At 40.0% G+C, this 21,708-nt stretch overlaps 2 protein-coding genes across 2 annotated transcripts; one reads left to right on the top strand and one right to left on the bottom strand.

Annotated features, from left to right (window-relative positions):
- Positions 1-795: 795 nt before the first annotated feature.
- Positions 796-11,089, bottom strand: EIF2S1 (eukaryotic translation initiation factor 2 subunit alpha). The gene is made up of 8 exons (XM_040067902.2): positions 10,981-11,089; positions 8,898-9,139; positions 7,361-7,440; positions 6,807-6,958; positions 4,237-4,343; positions 2,417-2,514; positions 1,601-1,744; positions 796-1,324 (listed from the first exon to the last, which is right to left on the bottom strand). The coding sequence occupies exons 2-8, from the start codon at positions 9,136-9,138 to the stop codon at positions 1,199-1,201; spliced, it is 948 nt and encodes a 315-aa protein (XP_039923836.1). The 5' UTR covers position 9,139; positions 10,981-11,089; the 3' UTR covers positions 796-1,198.
- A 226-nt stretch (positions 11,090-11,315) lies between these two features.
- On the top strand, positions 11,316-21,163 carry ATP6V1D (ATPase H+ transporting V1 subunit D). Its single transcript, XM_040066925.2, has 9 exons — positions 11,316-11,444; positions 13,839-13,956; positions 15,103-15,182; positions 16,540-16,607; positions 17,280-17,324; positions 17,760-17,863; positions 18,246-18,312; positions 19,569-19,647; positions 20,274-21,163. The coding sequence occupies exons 1-9, from the start codon at positions 11,404-11,406 to the stop codon at positions 20,413-20,415; spliced, it is 744 nt and encodes a 247-aa protein (XP_039922859.1). The 5' UTR covers positions 11,316-11,403; the 3' UTR covers positions 20,416-21,163.
- Positions 21,164-21,708: the final 545 nt, after the last annotated feature.

The following is a 21,708-nucleotide window of genomic DNA, read 5'->3' on the forward strand; positions in this document are numbered from 1 at the left end:
CCTTTTGTGGCAACACCACGTAGCAAGTATATAGTTTGTACTATGGCAGTAATAAGAATGCCTAGTTAAGGCTCAAAGCCTCATTCTTCATGAATTTTTCCTATACCATCACAAAATATGAAGGAAAAAAATGAGCGGTATGGGACATGACAATGAGAAAAAAAATACCAACACATTTAGAAATTCAGCAAGTTGGAAAGGTTACTTAAAAAACACAACTTTCCCCTCAATTCCTACTGACAAGGAAAACAGGATTGATTTTTTCTTATGCTCCAAATTAGAAAGCACATCTTGTTTCTCTTCCTCAGAGAAGGTAAACAGCTTTTTCCTAGAGTATCTCAGTCCAGTGCAAATGGGACATAGGGTAGGCAGAACTGAAGGTCATGCTGCAGTGAGCTTACAGACTGCTGCCCATTTTGAAGTCTGCAAGTTCATTAAAGCTCCAGCTATATTCACCTATCAGAGCAAAGTGCAAATATATGTAGTTTTTAATTTACCAGCTATGTTTATTGGAATGGAAACAAGCCATTTTCAAATTTTTCAAATTCTCAGTCCCTAAATGCAGATGATAAACAAAATGCTAATTTAAACAAGTGTGCACCAACAAACTTGCAAGTAAAACATTACTGTAAAACATTTTGTTCCGCTCATTCTCAGCTTGATTTAAAGAAAACAAAAGAAAGCCCTTTCAATATTAAAGAGGAGTCACCCATTGATCATACTGTTCCAGGTTTTATAGTCACACCACCCTAGGCCATGTGACAGAACAGGAGGAAAAAACCCAACATCTCGGCGTTACATAGGCCAGAAATTTATTAAATATTTGCTCAAATACATTCTGTATAGAACTTCTCTGCTTGCTTGGTTTTGCTGCTCCCAGGAATGATCAGGAACAGATGTACTGAGCTGTAATCACCAATTAGGAATTGTTATGTATGAAAGTGTTAAGTATGGGGCTGCAAACTCCGTCTGGCCAAATCTGTGTCTTGCATTTGACTAGGCACCTTCTCAATTTGTGTAAGTTGCTGCACCAAATGTTATTTAGAAGAGCATTTTACATTTTGGTCTTTTTAGAACAGGAAAACACTTCAAATATTTGCTTTTGAAGTTTTCAATACTGGAATCATTTAGTCCAGAGTGTTTGCAATGGGGTTTCTAATTTTTTCGTGTGATCTCTCTTCTAAGTATCCCAGAACATTTAGTCTTCTGTTTTTGCTTCCATTTCCTCGGCATCATCATCCCCATCCACTTCAGCATTTTCCCTCTCCAGTCTTTCCAACTGCCTTGCAAGCTCAGTCTCGTCTGTGTCAGTGACCACCTTAGGCTGAAAAAAACCAAACCAGAAGACACATAAAGAAAAGTCACATGATTTGTAGACTCAGATTCTACATAAAGGGCAAGAGATAAAACACATCCCGAAGTCACACAATAAAACCCAGGAAAATGAGATTTTCCGGCCACAGAGGAACACAGAGGTTCCGATTTTTCTGGTTTTTTTAGTAACTTTTTGCTAAGATTTCTTGTAACACTACTGATCTTGCTCTATTTTTGAAATATTGCAAGGAAAAAAATTGTATTTTGGAATGTAATTTGATTTTACCTCCATCTGCACATTAAAGACTCCTCTCTTCTCCTCAATTTTTTCTTTAATTACAGCCATGGCTTGATTCAGTACAGACAGTCCTTCAGTTCTCTCCAGTGTTGTAGTAGTCATCACATAACGAGGAGGGGCTATCAGATTAATCTATCAAATTGTAAAGATTGGGGAAAAAAGCAAACTCAGTAACAAAGGAAAGATATTATGCCTAGTTAGACCAAACAATTAAAAGCATTAATACCCGTATGTTTTCCTTTTTTTATGATGACTGAATAAGTAAACTATTTCTTTTGTTACAAGAGACTATTATTGAAATAGTCTTTGTATCTTAATAATCTTTATAGAAAGTAATTTTCAAAGGAGAGAGTTACTTCCAAGTTTTTTTAAAAACACTTATTCAGTAGTTCACTTAACATCCAAAAACTGTTGGGGAAGAAAAACTAGGCCTGGATCCAGCAGTCGTTCTACCAACACTCAAATGTAAGTGAAGCAAACTCTCCTTTTCTTACACAATCTTATACCTGAAAATATAAGTTATTGTTCCCTAGTAAGACTGCATAAAGGAACAGTGGGTACATTCTGTGCCAATACTAGACTTGAATAAACTGAACAGAATAAATACAGCTTCCCAAAATTTGAAAGGCACTGCACAGCCACAGGAAGGACTGCCAGCACATAGCTGAAAGGAGTGTTACAGCCCTGCTAGAGAAGAGCTGGAAATCAGGCACATGGCTTGATGGGGCAGAGCAGTTGCATACTACTGGTCCCTGAGTGCATCAGAAAACTGCTTTTGATTCCATTATTAAGACTGACACTCACTTTGATGGGCATGTTCTCCGTGGAACAGTTCAAGCCTGCTCTCAAAGCTTCTTTTACTGCATCTATGCCTTCATAACCATAACAGGCCACCTCAATATCTACGACACAGAAATACAAATAATAAAACTTCATTGTTACCAAGAGCTGCAAAATATTTAAAGCTTTTTAACTTAAGCTTTTATAAATCTTTTTAGCAACCGATGTTTATCCACAGTGAGAGCTTCGGTAGCTCACAAATCTGAGGAAGGTATTACATTTGCTTGACTTGTAAGTTGAGGTAAGAGTCTCTATAAATTCTTTAGATAAAGCAACATTTTACATTGTGCTTTGAAAAGCTGGGAGACAAAATTATACATTCATATTCACTCACTTCTCATCCAGTAAGTACAATGTCAATAATTATGTACTTCACATAGAGAGATGAAGATATAAAAGCAATAAATGCAAGATCAGGAAAAGTGAAACTTGAAAAGGAACACAAAGTTATGGAATTCCATCAGCAATTACAACAGGGGCACAGAAGCATCACTTGAGGAGCATTAAAATACATTTTTATAAGGTTAACATGGTTAGAATTACAGTTAGCTATACCCTTTTGTTGGTGTTTGAAAATCAGGGAATAAACAAATGCTGGCAATATCTGTAATACTCTGACCAGTGTAAAGACTGAGATTTCTTTTTCTGCATAGATTGGCACAGGACTAAGCTACACAAAGAAGCTGGTTTCACTTCCAGGTGACTCACAAAAACCTGCTAATTCTGAGCTATCAGGAACAAACATCCCGGTCAGCCTCAGGATGATGAGAACAGAAGCCAATGGCAAGATTCTACACTTGCACTGGTGACAAACTTTGTGACTTAGACCATCAGAACAAAATCGGCAGCATGAAGGAAGAAGGAAGACATGCTCATCAAGTAACTTTATCTTCAAAAGTGATGTAACGCTATTCATGTTAGTAAATGCACTCTTCATGGCAATCAAATCAAACTTTTGAAGCCTACGTAAACTCCTGGCAGTCTAAAGCAATAGATAGAGGAATTTTATGTTACCTCACTTTTTATACTCTCTTCTTGACTTCAGTGTTGTGGAAAAGGCTTATCTCTTCTCTCCACAGTAATCAGTAAGTGTTAATACTCTTCAGTTATATACTTGCAAGGGCAGAAGCGATTTCTCAGTCTAGCTAAAAATGTGATTCTGCTACACTATCTGTTTAACGGCAAGCGTGCCTTTAAGCTGTTGTGTAGAGCCAGATTTACAGTCTGAAGTATGTCTTCTGAAGCCATGCAGTCATGTGCTTTTTCTGCCCACAGAAGAGACAAACCAGCTCATACGTTAGAAATATGCTAGGCTTGAGCTGGTATGTTCTACTGAATGGTTTGCAATCAACCCGTTAGAAATACTATTTTCACACGTTTATGAATAAGTGACAAAGGTACACGGCTGTAGCTGCGCTGGCAGAGTTCAATCATCCTGTCAGGGAATCAATGAATTTAAAACTCTAAATAATGAAAAAGAATATTGCAGATGCAGTAATTTAGTTTCATTGTGTGCCAATGCAATATGACAGATTGCATTATCTATCATGACAACCAGTCCATATTCCAAGGAAGCCAAACCACCTTGCACTTTGGGATAGAACCCACACAGGCAATTTGAAAGCAATCCTTGATTAAGGTGTCCTAATTCTGAACAGCTCCATTCAAATATCAGCATTATGAACTGCAAGTTTTAACTGAGTTTATAGTTTGCACTATAAAAAGATGCATTATCTCAACCTAAGCATCACGACAGGTTCAAGGAGCATGTGGGAAGAACTCACCAGCTCGGATTTTGACTGCCTGTGGTGTCAGACGTCTGTTAATATTGTCAATCAATACACGCCTCTCTTCTTCTGTCAGATCCAGGCTATCCAGGATTGCAGGGTCTCTGAGCCAAGCAAAGCAACGTTACAGAAGTTATACTGAAGAGGAATACAACACAACATAAACTTCTGGTACTACTTCTATTTCTTACAAATAATCTTAGATATCTACTAGGCAAAGAAAACAGAGAAAGTTCTTAAGAACTTTCATTGAAACACTGCAAAAATGACCACATCTATTTTCAAAGCATTTTCTATTGGTAAACACAGAAGGTAAGTAGTTTACTCAATCTGTTCCTGGAAGGAATCATCTGAAGATTTAATTTTTTTTTTAAAGCAAAGGAATGCCTTCTCTCCTGCTCCCTTTATGAGAGATAAATAGAATGTGGCAAGTATCCAGCTTCTTGATATAGTTATACTTCCTCCAACATGAAGATAAACTCATACCACATAAAAGCAAATCCATGATGAATCTGGAGTTTTAAAATTATTTTAGTATTTCATTCAAACACAAGATATTCGTCATTCTACAAAATAACCCAGACTTATTCCATGTTATTCCTACATATTTTTAACAGTATCTGGATCACAGATAGATACTTATCTGCTGGCTACATTCCCAGCTAAAGCAAGGATAAAGGCTTTTAAAATCCTAAGCTAATAGTTTCAAATTCAGAGATCACAGAAGCAAACTCCTCTGCTATTTATGAATATAAATTAGAAGCTCTTTTTTGAAGAAGTCATGTCAATTTTCTGTTGCTGTATTACATTTATCCCAAATCTATCTGAAACAGAGAACATAACCAAAAAACTCACTAAAACAGTTCCTGTTCTGCAGAGACAAAAGCTGGCAGTTTTCTGAAAAAAAATACCAGATCACCTACAATACTACCAGCAGGCAAACATGAAATAAAATGGCCCAAAAGCCAGAGATAGTACTAGAGATTGGTCTCTGCTGCTAATAAAACATCATCTTTCATGGTTTTTTATACTAAGTATAGAGTAGAAGGGCCAAACAAGCAAACAGAACTCAGAAACATGATAGGTTTTACCTATCAGAATATGAACCTGTATGGCAGACGTGATTTATGCATACCATTTCTGCTTTATTTCCAAACTATCCTGGCAAATCCACCTGTTAAAGCATTGGGTAAGCTTTCAACAATAGGTCCCCAATGTTTAACTTCTACTGATTAGAAGGGAAATAGATTGTGCAATTTCTGCAGCAGGTATCATGCTGTGTGACAGTCCAAAACACTAATCCTCAGTACAAAGAAAGGAATAACAAGCCGAATTCTTAGAGGGAATTCTAAACCTGACACAGCACTCCAGCAAGAACAGGAAGGCAGCAATATTCACATTGTTCTATTTCACTGCTATACATTTATGTAGGAGCACAACAGGAGCAAATAAAAGTTGCTGCAGTCCACAGTCAAAAATCTTAAGGCATTACTGATGGAAAGATGTTTTGAGAACAAATAGCTTCAGAAGTTTATGCTCCAAATTGAATAGCATACAAGCAACAAAAGGCCTGAGCTCCAGAGTTTTCATGAGTATACAACTCAAGCTAAAACAGCCAGTGTAACTAGAGATTTTTTTTTTTTTTTAATATTATACAGGTATTTAACTAAGTATTTATCGGTTGAGAGTGATCTGGAATTCCTTTTACAGCAATATGCCCAGATTTGCCCTTTACCAGTGAATTTGCTATCACCAGAAAATAATCTTGACAATCTGAAACAAAACACATTAATTCTAAACGAGGACTGTTTCTAAACAAGCTGTTTCTTCCTCCCAAAACGCAGAGCTGGTTCTCAGCTACTTAAAACACTACCGAGTGCCCTGCTTCCTAGAGTCACCGCCACTTCTAAAAGCATTATCACTGCTGTCTAGCGTTCAACTCCAGTTCATCACTCACACATTCAGGTGCTATAAAAGAACAAAACTGAAAATGTTTACTGAGAAATCCATTTAGGATTGACGATTTCACAGAAGATTCATAGAGGGAAACCAAATACTTCAATTTTGAAAGCAAATTAAAATATCAGACTTGATTAAAAAAAATAAAAGACATGTATCTCAGTGCATACTTCCTTAGCATCACAATTTCCACCTCTTTCTGTTCATAATTCCGTTTCTAAGTTTATGATCCCATTCTTTAAGTTTGGAAGTGGAGAGAAGTAACAAGTCAGCTTGTTGCATTTAAAAAAAGAAAACAGCTGCCTGTGCAGTGGAAAAGTGACAATCAGCTCTGAGTAGAAATGTCTTCAGATCCAGAGTTAGCTATTTCTGATAAAATCTGCCTGGGACTAAAACCAGGCAAATTCTGACAGACAAACGAAGACCAGTAGTTCTTCCTCTGATGATGTCAAAATTTACCACATTTACTTGACCAGGGTATTCTTCATCCTGATTCTGGGAAAAGAAACCCAATGATACAACCCAAAAGAATGTGGTGACAGATACACTTCAGAAAAAACTTCCTGCAATTTGAAGTAAGCCCCTAGAAGCACAGAAGAAGTCCTTACGAGACTGCATGCTTGAATGCATCATAAGCACCATATCCAGGTCTTTTGTACTTGTCATCAAACACCCAGGCAGTTCTCTGGAACAGGCTCTCAAGCTGCTCATCCTTAGTGTACTCCAAGACTTCAGCAACGTGGCGAAGGATGCTGTAAACCTGCAACACGGGAATGGTAAAAACCCCAAACTAAATACTGAAAGCAGACAAAAATTTCTACTTGGAAGTGTTAAGACCACTGCAACTATCCGCACATCTTCTCAATAAAAAGTTACCCACTGTGTGCTAAACCAGCACATACTTTTGGATTTCTGATCATTTAATTACACTCTTTCACATTGTAAGTTCTCAACTGACATCTTTCTTGATCATTAATTATTTAATAAGCAGCTTACCCTGTAACACTCATGGACACATGAGCTGATTATGTATCTTTGCATGGACAAATGAGAATCAAAGTATGCCTAACACATGAATGCTTCTATCTTATGTCTGTGCATTTTGGTTGCTCAAGAAAGAAGCTGGAAATACACAGGGCCTAAATATAGAAAGGTGACTTACAGTCTTTGATTTTGTGAATTTGTCTTCACATTTGATCGCCTCCTCTGGAGAAACTCTTCGTTTTGACAGATCAATATAACCTATTGGGGAAGATGATTTTAAAAGCGTCAGCCATTGTGCAATCTAAGTCTGACTCCACCAAGAGAAACTCATGAGGAACAAACACTCTGGCTTAGGATTTGCCCCCTGCCTAGTTTCCCCATATGTTGCTACAGAGAGAAACAAGACCAAAACTTGATGAATTTAAGCAAATTATGATCCAAATAAGGATACAAAATTCTTTCAACTGTAAATAATTACAGTAGCAAAATTCTGAACATCATTCTTTTTAATTACTGCCTTAAAATTTTCTCTGCAAATTTTGAATAAATTTTCCTAATATCTTAGCAACCAGTGATCTATTTTTACATTTCTGTACACAGTTTGGGGGAAAAAAAAAAAAAATCACTCCAGCATACAGAGAAGCAAATTTATTGCAAATTTTTGTAGTGCTCAACACGATTTAATTCAAGGCTGGCACCTCATCACTTTAGCTCTGAACAGTTTCCTAATAAAATAGGCTCAGCCTGAAAGAAATGCCTATGAAAAAAATTTCTTTTGAACTCTATTCTAAATTTTAAAAGGCCTCCACCTATTTCTCACAAACTATAGGTTCTCCAATAAGTTCAATAAAAGACCACTAGATGAATTCCAGATGTGTCTCTCTGTTAATATGAAAACAAAATTTATTTGTAAAAGTGTAACTTCATTAGAGATGTTGGAAAATTTCACTTCAGATTTATCTGCAGTAAGCTTATTCTCGGCCTTCTTTTGTTTCTGCTTTTCCTTATCCTGTCATTCATTATTTATTCTCAGAGTTAAATGCAGTTTCAGAAGTATTCTAGAAAATCATATAACTTTAGAAACATCATACCAACAGTAACATTTCTAGGAGATGTACTCAGTGTTTATTATTTCTGTATAGCTGGATAGATATCTTAAAGATTGTATTATCAAAATCTGAAATGTTCCCAACAGAAATTACATTTAAAAAAACCTTCAAAGATTCAAACCTTCAAAAGACAACAAAACCCAAGACTGCCTGTACAATTTTAATTTGTATCCTACAGAATTCACAATGATTACATACTTGTCCATCACCTTTATTGACAAGGTTTGACTTGTTAAAAACCAGGATGGATGGTGAGCACTAGATGCTTAACATATAGCTTTTTACACCTACAGGAAATGATCTTTCTCTTCAGTTGACTTAGAAAATCTACACAGAAATCGAAAGAAAATTCCATTTTACTATAGTTCAGAGACTGATCTGGTGAGGACCCACTTAAATCTTTACTCATGTGATTTACTTTTATTACCCAATTCCCAAAGGACACAGAGAAACAGAAGAATGATCATAGGTATGGTCAGTGATGGTCTATTTTACTTCGGTGCCCAAAGAAAGTAGCCCTGGCAAAACCCACAAACACCTGCTTACTTCATCTGCATTTCTGTCTATGAATTCAAACATGACAGAGCCCACAATTCCCCCAGATACCTTTCTCCTTGTCAACTCTTATGACCACAACACATTCGTTCCTGCCGATCCGGATGAGTTTGTTTATGGAACGGATGCGTCTCCTGGACAGCTCACTGAGGAGGATCATGCCCTCGATGTTGTTGTACTCCAGCAGGCTGACATAGGCTCCCATTTCAGCAATGGACCGAACATTGACCATCACTACATCTTCCACCTCGGGGAATTTATGTTGGTAGAATCTACAGCTTAGTCCCGGCATTCTGGAATTCAAGCAGAAAACCCAAAGATTTTATTTCATAGTACATCACTGCCTTCTCCTACAAACCTGGCAATAAACCAGCAAGGACTGGGGAGGATAGAGGGGCACAGTGGCAGAAAAAGTAGCAATTAGGCTAAGGTTGTGCTTAGGTTTTAATAGAAATTAAGTAAGAAATTAACTGTTGTATTTCAACCACAACCATTTCCTAAGATGCTCTTTTTTTGCATTAATGTAGAAAAAGCTTTCATTACCCGACTTCATTACCCACTTCAACTGTCATGCTGCCCATACATAGCACACTGGAAAGGCTTCTTCAGGGGGTGAAAAGGGGGCACTGCACACCTCACATGTCTCTAAATTCATGAGAGTGTGTAACAGTTTCACAGATTCACAGAACATTCTGAGTTTGAAGGGACTCTCAAGGATCATCAATTGGACTGGAAGAGCAGGAAGGCATAGGACAGAAGCCTGCAGTACTCACAAAGGACTTTGTATGCACATAATAAGACAGCATGTGAGGCTAAGAAAATAAGAGGGAGATGGAAGCTTCTATAGTACTGAGAAGCAGACTCCAGGTGACTTTTAAACTCAGCACAAGATGTTCAGAGTAATCCTGCAAGACCTGCTCCAAAGGCAAAATGTCAGCAAAGGCATTAATGAGAACAGAACTAGCCTGGCCTGAAGTACTGAAAGGCAAAAAAAATCCCCCCAACAGACTGCTAATCAGGAGGGGAAAAACCAACAAAATCACATGAAAAAAACCACAGAATTCCTTCATTATATATTATACAAAGGGCAAAAACCAACATTTCATAATCGAGTAGTGGTAAGAAGGAATGCTTAAACTGCTTTAGTTTTCCGATGATGAATCCATATGCCCTTAAACGTCTAGGGCATGACGTTTCTAACTGAACTAGGTTAGTTCTAGTTGTCCATGCCTTGAAGTTTCACACAGAAAGTTTTCTACAGCAGCAAGAGCCTAAGATGCCAAATCAAATGCATCACTCCTTCAGAAGGTTTTAGTCACCATTTTGAAGTTTTAGTCATGATCTTTACAGCAGTGCCAGTGCTTTCTAGCTACAAGTTTAAAATCAGAATCGGAAGCTAATGCCAAATGCTATGTACACATGTCCACCCTTATTTCCATTCTTAACTTGTAAAAACGGGAAATGCAGACTAGCAAAGCAAATTATAAGAACACTCTGAAGATTTTGTAAAACTCCGTGTAAGCTGAAGCTGAACAAAGAGCTCCAACGTTAAAACGGAAAACTTTACAGTTCGGCTTTCTAGTCCACTCAATGCAGCTGTGCTCAATCCTGCAGGTACTTATGGGGTATATGAGAAAGCTGCACTGCAAAGCAACAAACTCGAGCCACAGCGAGCAAGAGCGGACTAACAACCGCTCAGCACTTCACTCCTCTCTCCACAGTCACAAGGTTTTTATTTCGGCCTTCTGTGGAAGATCCCCAGGAGCAACAGTACGCCCACCGCGCCGAAGCCGGAATTCATCTTTTCCAGAGGCTGGACACGCCTCAGCCGAGGCCCGCGCGGCCGCACGTCTGCGGAAACTGGCGGAAAGGGAGCCAGCGCCGACCAGCGCTGCCGGCAAGGGCGCTGCCCCAGGACCGCCGCGGCACCGGAGAGGGGGTCGGGCAAAGCCCATCTCCGGCACGGCGCCGGCGGGAGGCCCGGGGAGCGCGGCCCCGCGGGCAGCCGAGCTCCGGGCGCGGTGCCGGCGCCGTCACGCCGGGCCCGGCCCTGAGCGGCGCCGGTGCCCGCGGCCGCGGGCCGCACGCGCCGCCCGGGAGGAGCCGGGGCGCGAGCCGGGGCGCGCGGCGGTACCTGAGTGCGGCCCGGGAGGGTCCCGCGATGCGCTCGCGCCCCGCAGTCCCGCGCTGGCCCCGCTCGTGCCGCCGCGTGCGCCCGGCCGCTGCCGCCCCACCGCGCACGCGCCGCGCGACGAGGAGAGAGGGGCCGCGCTGCCCTCGAGCGCCCCCTGGCGGCGGGCGGTCAGAGCCGCGGGCTCAGCCAATCGCGTCTCCTCCTGTCGGCCCCGGGGGGACACGTGACGACAAGCGGCCCGCCCGGCGCCGCGTGGGCATCCGGGTTCGGTCCCTGCGCGCGGGCACCGCCTCGCGCGGGGGCGGGGCCGAGTCACGTGACGGCGGCGGGCGCAGCGGCGACAGCCGAGCCGGCCCCGCCGGTGACAGCGGCGACAAACCCGAGCCGGCCCCGCCGCGCTGCGCCCCGCGCCCCGCCGCAGCCATGTCGGCCAAGGACCGCATCGAGATCTTTCCCTCGCGGATGTGAGTGTCCGCCGGGACGGGTCGGGATAATGTCGAGGGGGGAGCGCGGGGCCTCCGTGTCGTGCCCGAGGCGGAGGGAGCGGCGGCTCTCGGGGCGCCCCGGGCTCCTCGTCGGGGCTCGGCGCTGGGAGTCGTTCCGCCGGTTGTGTGCGCGCTGCGCCGCCGAGCCGGGCTCCCCCGGTTCTGTGATGGAGCAGCTGCGGGCCGCTGGTCCTCAGATTCTTCGGGTTCTGCTCCCGGGCTCCGCATCAGCTCTGTCAGTCCTCAGAGTGCCCTGGCAGGGACCGGCACCGAGATTCCGGGTGTGGTATTTAAAATCATGTGATTACGCAAACCTTACTTAAAAAAGAACAATTTGTAGAATGTATGTGTAGGAAACATGGACAAGTGGAACCACAGCTTCCCTTAACTTTGCAACAGACGATACTGCTGTAGGAGAGGTTGGCCGTGAAGTGTTAAGAAAGAAGAAGGAAGTAAAGTGCTCTCAATGTAGTGGACAGTCAGGTAATTTTCCAGATCCAGACAGCAAACTCTCTGTCATGAAAGCAGATGTCTCCTGAGAAGGCCTAGAAAGCTGCCAACGTTGGAACAAACACACACAGTTGAATAAAATTGCTGGTGTAATAACGTCGTTCATTTTCTCTTCAGGACCCTCCAGGACAGACAGACTTTGCTTTAAGGTGAAGGGCTGTTTCAAATCTTCTTGCAAAAAGTGGGTTGATGCTCGCACATAATCTTTATAGTAAAAAGGATGCCTTGCAGGACAGAAAACCTCAAGCACAGAATAATAATTATTCACTCTGTGTAAGCTTGGGACATATAAAGTAACAGTTTATATGAGAAGATTAACACATTATATGGTAAAGGTTCTGTTTTGAAATTCAGTTTAGAAATAAACTATTGCATACACAGAAATGAATTACTGCATATGCTAAGTCATCTGGTCTCACTCCTGCTCTTTGGTAGTGCTTCTTTCCATTCAGTTTAGGTGTCCAAGGAGGGGGCACTTCAATCACTCTTGAAAGGTATCTGGTTTTGTGAGGTCATGTGTCACTTTGGCTTGAGGGTGGTCGTGTACAAAGACCTAATGTTTACAAGCCCAGTTTCAAACAAGGTGATAGACAATAATGTAGGTGGTGTTCCCAAAGGAATATAAATTAGAATGGCAACATAAAGATGACCTGTGTCTGCAACAATTGATTTTGTTAACAGACAGAGGAGGGTTTCAACTTTTTATGTTGGTTTGGGGTTTTTTTGTTGTTATAAAGTGGCTTGCTGGTATGAGCCTCTTCTCTGCTGGATATCTTCAATTCCAGAAGTGGCTCAGTTTCCTTGAGAGTAAACAAGACTTTGATTATTGCACTCTCAGAGCGAGTGAGATCTTGCTTGAACTAGAAGGCTGCCAGTCTCTGCCAGGTGGTGAACAGAGCAAGCAAGTTAGTTCAAGGTGATGACAGACACCTACTTGTTGGGAAAGTAAAGTTGCCTTTTTAGTCTCTGATTTTTTTTTTAAATCATAAACATTCATAAAGTATTCATGGTTTTCAGTTCTGCATATTTGGTAGATGTTAATGGAGCTATTCCCATCACATGCCAGTAGATGTGGCCAGTAATAGATTCCACTGTGTAGAGAGAATTAATTATACTTATTTTTTCCAAGGTCGGAGAGGAAGTGTGTAAGAACTTGACTTGAGTGGTGTCCTTTATGCACAGCAGCTGCATGTAGAAAGCAGTACAGTTCCTAATTTCATACAAGAAACCTATAAGTGTGCTTCTGGGAGTAAAGGTGAAAGCTACAGCTAACTCACTAATATCTCTTTTAAATTGTTGCTGCTTTTGATTGTCTTTAATAGCTTGTAAATCTCCTATGCAGCATATGAAGCTAAGGAAAACCAGAATGTACAACTGCTGCATCTTCTTGCTCTGTAAAATCAGAACGTGGCATCAGTCATTATGATCACATGAAGAATTTGCTGTGTTTTTTGATTTCGAGAAGATGACATTGCAGTAAAAGGACTTAAAAGCAATACCAGTGTCACAGTGACAGTGGGTATTTGCAGTAGTTTGATTTCTGATACTTCTAAGTCATGAAGAAAAATGAAAACTCTTATTTCCTGTTATGGAAGTACTGAAAGATGTCTTGTCAATTTTCCATGGGCTTTGACTACACAGATAATAACCTTGTAGCTCTCATTGATGATGGAGATAAATATAAATTACCTTGATTTCAAATGGAATTATGTCCTGAAGTGGCCATCTTGTTTTACTGCAACGGTGTTTCTTGGTTGCTTCATAATTTCAGTCATATGCATGTCAGAAAACTTCACATAAGTTTTTCTTAATCCATTCAGATGATGCAGGATGTTTTTTTTTCTTTATTCCTCTGTTTACCAGGGCTCAGACCATCATGAAGGCTCGTTTGAAAGGAGCCCAAACAGGTCGTAATCTCTTAAAGAAAAAATCTGATGCTTTGACACTTCGATTTAGGCAGATCCTTAAGAAAATTATTGAGGTAGGTAAATTAGAAATTTCCTTTGTTTGGATCACTTTACTTGAAATCTATCTGTTCTGTCTGTTGTGCATTCCTGTTCTGCAAACTTCATTACATAGGCTGGAATATAGGACAACTTTCTGGCTAACCTGCTTTTTGTAGGTGAGACTATTGAGAACACATGAGCAGAATTATGGTTTTTTGGCTGCAATGATACAGAAACTTGGAAGAGTTAAAATTCTTCACCTCTTTTCAGACAGTCTTAGCCTCTGCTTTCTTTTGTGTCCCAAGTTCCCTATCATGTCTTCTATATTACGGGGAATTTGCTCTGATACTTTAGGATTGGTATTAACATGCTCTGTAGCCCTTTTTTTGTTGCTTTATCTGGCTTGAGGGGATACTGCAGATCTATAATGTTTCCTGCATGACTAGGTATACACTAGCAAGCAGTTTTTTCCAGGTGGGACTCGTTCCTTTATGAAGATACGGAGCCCTGCTTCTTCCTTTGTAACATGGATAACAAATCTGAGCTAGTCAGTAGAGCCTGCCATGTGTTGTTGTGTTCTGTTCCACTGTTCCAGAGGGGTTTAGTTGTACTGTTTCAGCTGCAGCTGCTGCAGCGTCCATGGTTAGCAGTGGTGCTTTGTTGCCACGCTGTAGACAAGTTTTCTCACTCTGTCATTGCTTCCTGTACATTGTGTAACACACAAAAGGCTGGTGTTTCTCAATAGCATGGTTTTTAGCTACAAGGGCTACACATCTGTAAAAACGGGAGAAAAATGGAGTGGGAGCAGAGTGCAGCTTCACATATGTTTGTATGTTGAAAAACAACTTCAGCTGTCTCATAATATTCCATACAATGGGAAAGAAGAGTATATTCCTAGTGAGCCACCTTACTGTTCTGATTTAACCCTCATGTAATAGAATTTTATGATTAAGACAAATCTTTTGCTGCTTCTATGAGCTCTACAATGTGAAACAGCTGAAATATTTCTTTTTTTTGCCAGTCACCTGAGAATTACAATTTCCAGTCTGAGAGTAAGCTACGCATATAGGTCCTTCTCACTCTCTTCAATTTCTTCTCTTTATGCTGCTATTTTTATTTATCCTAGGAAAAGGAGTAACAATGTGCCTTGTATTTGCTGCCTCTTTTTTTTTTTTTAACAGACTAAGATGCTGATGGGTGAGGTGATGAGGGAAGCCGCCTTTTCACTTGCTGAGGCAAAGTTCACAGCAGGAGATTTCAGGTGAGTATTACTGGGCTTCCATGAGGATGTCCTACCTATGAGAAAGAGCTATCAACAACACACTATTTTCTCTTTCGGAAAAAAAGATAAATTCTTAAAGGCACCCAAAGAAAGATGACAGGGGACAGGATGAACTGAATTCTGTTCTGTAAAGGTGGGAGACATCACTGCAGAGGAGAGAGAACTTGCATAATGGAAACATATACTCCATGGGAAGCTAAACAAAGTGGAAAAGATTAACAGAATTTTGTTTTTGTCCTTGGTTTGAAAAGGTGTAGCTTTTTGCAGCTTGGAATCAAAAATGTAGGGAAGCAAGAATTTTTATCAGGGTATTGGACAATTTGTTAATTTGCTCTTGTGAATTTGAGGGACAGATGTAACGTGTGCTCTTTCCTGCCAGTAAGTCACACAACGATTTTACCTGTTGTTCTAATCTCCTACCTCACTGACCTTTGTCTCCCTAGGGCTGGAGAGGGCTGGATGCAAGAGGGGAACCAAATCCTTTTCCTCCAGCAGGATACTTTAATTGTATTTTAATAAATTACAGTTGTGTGTAGGGTGTTGGTGTAATTGATTCAGGTGTGCGTGGGGAAGTGTTTAAGATTCAGCTGATGGCACTACCAACTCATGGCAAAGAGCCCAGTAGTCAGACAGCAGTTATCTGCATGCTGCTGAAGGAAAGTCTTTTTACCCTTTCATTTGGATATAGTGCTGTCCTATCTAGTTCCTGTCCTAACTAGTCACCGTGTTTAGCTATAAACAAGTCAGATTCCACCCTGTAAGTAAACTGGATTTCAGCAGAGGATTTAGCTGTAGTGACCTGTTCTTGGAAGACCTTAAGTTACTTTGGAATGCTTCAAGACAAATTGTTGTACAAGTCCAAGTTTGTTAATGAAGTAGTTAGTGGATAAATAAACTCATTAATGATCTGAAAGAACAAATACTTAGAAACTAAAATGAACAAAATGTTGTGGCCTTTGTTTGCATTTAAAACTTTGAAATTCCTTCACTTTCATTGTGAAAGAAATCTTACAGGTTGATTAGACTCAATGTTATTAAAATAATTTGCCAGATAACTGGTTATTTTTTCAGCTATGCTTTGTAAACTTAGACTAAGACATTTTTAAAGTTATATTTCATAGATTCTGCATCTTTTCCAAACTTTGCTGGAAACGTGATTCTTCCAAAGCTTCTGTGTTAGCTTTGAAGACTGTGCAATGAATTGCATAGAGAACTGACATGACAACACTTTCCAGGTCCTTGCAGCTATTTGATAACTGATTCCTTTTGTATATAATGATGAGTTAATGAGCCACTTCGACTTTCCTGATTAAGATCTCTGTTTTCTTCCTTACAGTACCACGGTGATCCAAAATGTGAACAAAGCACAAGTCAAGATCAGAGCTAAAAAAGACAATGTGGCAGGTGACTCATTTCCAGGCCATGAGTACTTCAACTCATAAGGGTATTGCGGGAGCAGACTTGGAAATAGGCAGGAATGTATCCAAACACTGTCCTCTTTTTTTTCTTACCTATCTAACTGTAGGAATACTTGTAATTCGTTGGGGTTTTTTCACATACAGCTTACGATTTTTGCATTTGGTTACTTACCTCTCATAAAATAAAATGAATGTGTATAAACTGCAGTCCAATTTCTGAATCTTTGGACAAAGCATAACTTTCATAGTGCTTTACTGGAAAACAGGTCAGGAGTTAAGTCCCAAAGTTAAATAAATTTCAAGCAATTGTCTATCCATAATTGTCTGTGAAGAAAACAAGACAGATAAATCAGGTTTGAATGATTAAAATATTCCGTAAGTAAAGGGAACATACTACTAAACAGAAACATAATAAAACTGAATAAACCAGAATACCTCCCTGAATTTTCTCGAGTCTTGATCTCCACAAACTCAACACAATTCTGAAGTTCCGTATTATATGTCAGAGCCAGCATGACTTAATCATTCCTAGCCATGTAGGAATATTTTGTAAACAAAGCTTCTGACATTACACAAATAGAAGCAAATGGGGTAAAAGTGAGCTGTAGTTAATGCAACCCTTTATGTCTCTGACAGCATTTTTGTTTGCTTTTGTCAGGTGTAACCTTGCCAGTTTTTGAGCATTACCAGGAAGGAGGGGACAGTAAGTACAAGCCAAGCTTTTTCTGTCTTTATGTACTTACGGCTATTCCATGCTCATACAGAAATGTTCTCATCATAGTAAGTCAGTTGTCAGTTTACATCATAGGCATAGGGGTACTTACTTCATTTGATGCTTTGCCCTGATCCTGTGACATGGAGGGATTATTAGGAACTCTTAATAGATACTACTTTCCTAAATCAGTGAGTTTTTCAAGTGAGAAGACTTGTCTCTTATTTCCAGATTTTTGAGGCTTCTAAGTCATACTAGAGACGTGTACAACATAAATCACTATGAAGACAACTTGTTAATGGGCAAAGGTTTTAGCTTCTCACCTGATGAGCGCTTTATGTCCCTGGAGTGTGTAAAGTATTAATTTTTATCTAGTAAGGGAACACTATAATAGCAATAGTAACTTTTTTTTTTCCCCCCCCCCAGGCTATGAGCTGACTGGCTTGGCCAGGGGTGGAGAACAGCTGGCTAAGCTGAAAAGGAACTATGCCAAAGCTGTGGAGCTGCTTGTGGAACTGGCCTCATTACAGGTTGGTGGGAGTTAAAAAAGAACAGGATTGTTGGTTTCTCACTTTTCTAGAATGAAAGTACCATCTGTCAGTAGTTGTAGCTTAATGGAGGCCCACTGGTGTACAAAGTTGCAAAATCTTTTCATCCATATTACTGCTTCAGAGAAATCCTTATTCTTTAATGCTAAGAAGAAACTGGAGAGTTGGTATTTGTAACCGCTGACGGGCAGTATTCAGCATGCTAGTGACATTAGTAGAAAACATTCTGCTTCTATCAAGGACATAGTTTGTAAAGCTACATTATAGACTTGGCTTTCAAGTGCTGTTTGGTTTTGTGCACAGAATTGATGGAAATGTTGAATTTGTTTTGTTATGTATTAATTATTTAATCCCATTCCATCAGACATCCTTTATTACTTTGGATGAAGCCATTAAAATAACAAACAGACGTGTGAATGCAATTGAACATGGTGAGTATTTTTCCATTTGGGATGCATAACATTCTGTCTCCATGCCAGATGAGGAGCAGGGTTGAGGAAGGCACTCTTTCTTGATAGAATTTCTCACCAGTTCAAGAATGCTTTCTAGAAAGCATTACAATTAAGCATATTGGAAGAAAGAAAAAAATTAAAAGCCCAGTGGAATGGACTGGAGGACCCAGAGATAAATGAATAGACAAACATGAGAAAATCATCATGAAATTATATCAAGAACCCACAGGACAAAAGGTTTACAAACATTCTGCAGTCCATGGTAGTGACTTTGACTTAACTGGTGAAGCCTATTGACTAGAAGCAAAAGATAGGATGTTTCTATGTGTTAAGATGTTCCAGTAGCTAGCATAATAAACTTCAAATAACTAAAATATATTTAATTTTAATTCACTCTAATAAACTTTAAAAATGTAATGGTGGTTCCCAGTGGAGAGGCTGGTGACTTCTTGGTTTTGGATGGAGCAGTCCTTATGTCAATACCCTGGCATTTTCTTTGATCTGAATTCTTTATTCTTCAAGATCTCATTTGTAAATTTGTTTCTTGCCATTTTTTATGTACTACCACAATCCCAGTATTCGCTGTGATTCCTTTTGCTGCAGTGTCCAGAGTGCTTTGATGGTTTCAAGTTGCTGAGTTTTGATGTCCTGGATTTAATCATTTTTGCATGTACACAATAATTTCAGTCCATGTTTCCAAATCATCCTTTTCAGCAGTTTTTCACAGACTAGTTTCTTTGAACATAGAAGCCTTAATTGCAGCTTATCACTGAGAATTTGACTTGGAAAAGGTTTCCTCTGCAGCCTTCCAAATAATTTTGGTAGGGCTGATAACAGGTTTCTTCTTACAACAAATGATTCTGACAGAGCTTGCACAGTTTGGTGTTAAAGCTGTGTTTAGTGTCTTTTCTCTTGTGATTGTGTTGTATTTGAATATTTGTTTTCATGATGGTCTTTTTAAACAGAGGTAGTTCTGAGTAGAGGTGTTACACTGAAGAGAAGTTTCTGAAATATGATGGAAGAATATAATTTGAATTCAAATTCTGAATATTTCTCAGGACTTTTTAATATTGTGTACTCGTCCATCAGGAAATAGTATGATCTTCCATGAAAGACAAAGATTTGCCCTAACCAAAAGAATTACTAGATTGACTTCAAACATCTGTGCACTACATTAGATAATTTCCTGGCTAATATAACAGCAATCCCAACTTCCTTATTTATATATTTTTTAGTGATTATTCCCAGGATTGAGCGTACTCTTTCTTATATCATCACAGAACTGGATGAACGAGAACGAGAGGAATTCTACAGGTAAGACTAGTCAAAAGACTAGACTGGTCTCTTCCTAAAACAGACCATTCCTCTGAAGGGAGTTAGGAGAACTGTTCACCAAAACTGCCAGCAAATACTGTTAAGCATGACAATATAGTCATTCTTACGGCACACTGAGTTTCCAGAGGTGGATACTCAGAGCTCACCAATTACTTGTCTGAAAGTTATAAATTTATCCCTTTCATTAAGTTGTACGTAGCTGTCGTTGTTCTTCCAGAGGGAATGATGTGATACAGTACCCTGAGGTACCAAAGGACACCTTTGCCAATGAAGTCAATGTTCTGGGCTACCTGAAACAAAAATGTCAAACCTGAAATGAACGAAAGAGGAATTAACTTGATGAAATACAAGCAGAATAGTATAATGCAGTGTTTAGGGTCAAGAATATAATTTATAGTTAGGTGGAGTTTTTCAATTGCAGCAGCTAGCAATAAAAGCCTTCTATTTTTGCCATTTTGCCAAATTTGATTATCTGTTACAAAATTTTTGTTTCCTGTGGAACTTTTCCAGGTAGCTTTATCAAATCCAAGTTGTATGGCATAGCTACTAACATGTTGTATGAAAACATACTTGCTTCACAGATAAAGCTGCATTTTTCTTCACAGGCTTAAAAAGATCCAGGAAAAGAAAAAAGTCTTGAAAGAAAAGTCTGATCAAGAACGGGAGCTGCGGAGGGCTGCTGGGGAGGAAAGTGAGCCAGCCAATCTCTTAGCAGAAGAGAAGGATGAAGACCTTCTCTTTGAGTAACCCTGCACAGCTGTATATGGAGCAGGAGACCCAAAATACAGAATGTCTGTTGCAATATAATTCAAGACATGTTGCCTCCAAGATTCTTATGTGGCTTCTCATTTCGTGTCCCAGTCTTGAGTTGAATGGATTGTGGATTTTTCCTGGGAGATTAGAAATCTGGGAACTTGACTACATAATAAGAGGAAAGGAACTTTACTACATAATAAGAGGAAAGGCAGAAATCGGTCAGATGCTTTGGTATCAGGAAAGCCTTCTATTCCATGTTCAGCCTGTTTCTTCACTTAGTAGGAATGACTGTTGAAAGCTGTATTTTTTTTGAAGGATGGCTCTGCATTTGCCTAATCAGATTCATCTAATTGCTCCTCTTCCTAGTATAAGCAGAGAAAAATGTTACTTAGGGAGGAAGACGCATGTGATGTTCTTTGCTGCTGAACTAGCAATGTTCAAGTTGCTTAGAGGCAGTATTGGCACAGCTGAAGCCATGTAAAGGAAACTCTAGTTTTCTAACCTGTTCATGAAATCCACAGTCTTCTGTGATACATTTTTGTTGCACGATTGTTACCATTGGCCTAAAATATCGATGGTTTTAATTAGAGGTTCTGCCAACTTGTGTACTGTCTGTGCTAGAAACAAATGTAAATTTTAACTGCTAAAATATCTGGTGTCTGGCTGGAGTTGCTAGAAGATGACAGTCTTAAAAGCTTGTTGTGTTGATTTCAAAATAAAACCTCTGCTTCACCCTTTATGCCTGACATGGAAACCACACTGAGCACACGTCTCACAGCCTGTGACCACATTTACTTAATCTTCACTGCTTTACATAAGTAACTATGGAGAAGTGGCTCCCTCCTGCCAAAAGCACATAGAAACAACCATCCAGCTACATGTTGCTGCAAGTCTTCATTGCTTCAATAGGCTGGCAAGCAAAGCAGGCTTGAATGTACAGCAGTCCATCCTTCTGCGATTCTCGTGTCCAAGGATGATGATGAGCGGAGTCCAGGAGAGTGGCTGATCAGCAGGCTGTCACTAAACCCTGCTCAGTTTGAAGAGCTGTTTTCCTAAAGACGACAGAAGCACAGAACCATTTAGGTTCTTGTCAGTCCACAGCACTAAGTGCCATTCCTTGAACACATTGGTTGTGTTCTTTTTCTTGAAGACACTGGTTTGCAATCAGTAACTGAACACATACCCCAGAACTTAATGCTTGTTCATGGTTTCTACAAGTCTAGTCAAGATAAGCATCTTATTTTAAACATGGTGCAACACTTAACTGCAGATGCAGGGTAACTG

This window comes from Hirundo rustica, chromosome 6 (assembly GCF_015227805.2).
Source record: "Hirundo rustica isolate bHirRus1 chromosome 6, bHirRus1.pri.v3, whole genome shotgun sequence".
NCBI classification, from domain to species: Eukaryota; Metazoa; Chordata; class Aves; order Passeriformes; family Hirundinidae; genus Hirundo; species Hirundo rustica.

Excerpts from the sequence above, each read along its gene's own strand:
- EIF2S1 (XM_040067902.2), bottom strand. The coding sequence starts at position 9,138 with ATGCCGGGACTAAGCTGTAGATTCTACCAACATAAATTCCCCGAGGTG. Across the intron at positions 6,959-7,360 it reads AATTCACAAAATCAAAGACT|GTTTACAGCATCCTTCGCCA; the intron begins GTAAGTCACCTT and ends CCCGTGTTGCAG. Across the intron at positions 2,515-4,236 it reads GGCAGTCAAAATCCGAGCTG|ATATTGAGGTGGCCTGTTAT; the intron begins GTGAGTTCTTCC and ends TCTGTGTCGTAG.
- ATP6V1D (XM_040066925.2), top strand. The coding sequence starts at position 11,404 with ATGTCGGCCAAGGACCGCATCGAGATCTTTCCCTCGCGGAT. Across the intron at positions 15,183-16,539 it reads TTCACAGCAGGAGATTTCAG|TACCACGGTGATCCAAAATG; the intron begins GTGAGTATTACT and ends TCTTCCTTACAG. Across the intron at positions 19,648-20,273 it reads GAACGAGAGGAATTCTACAG|GCTTAAAAAGATCCAGGAAA; the intron begins GTAAGACTAGTC and ends TTTTCTTCACAG.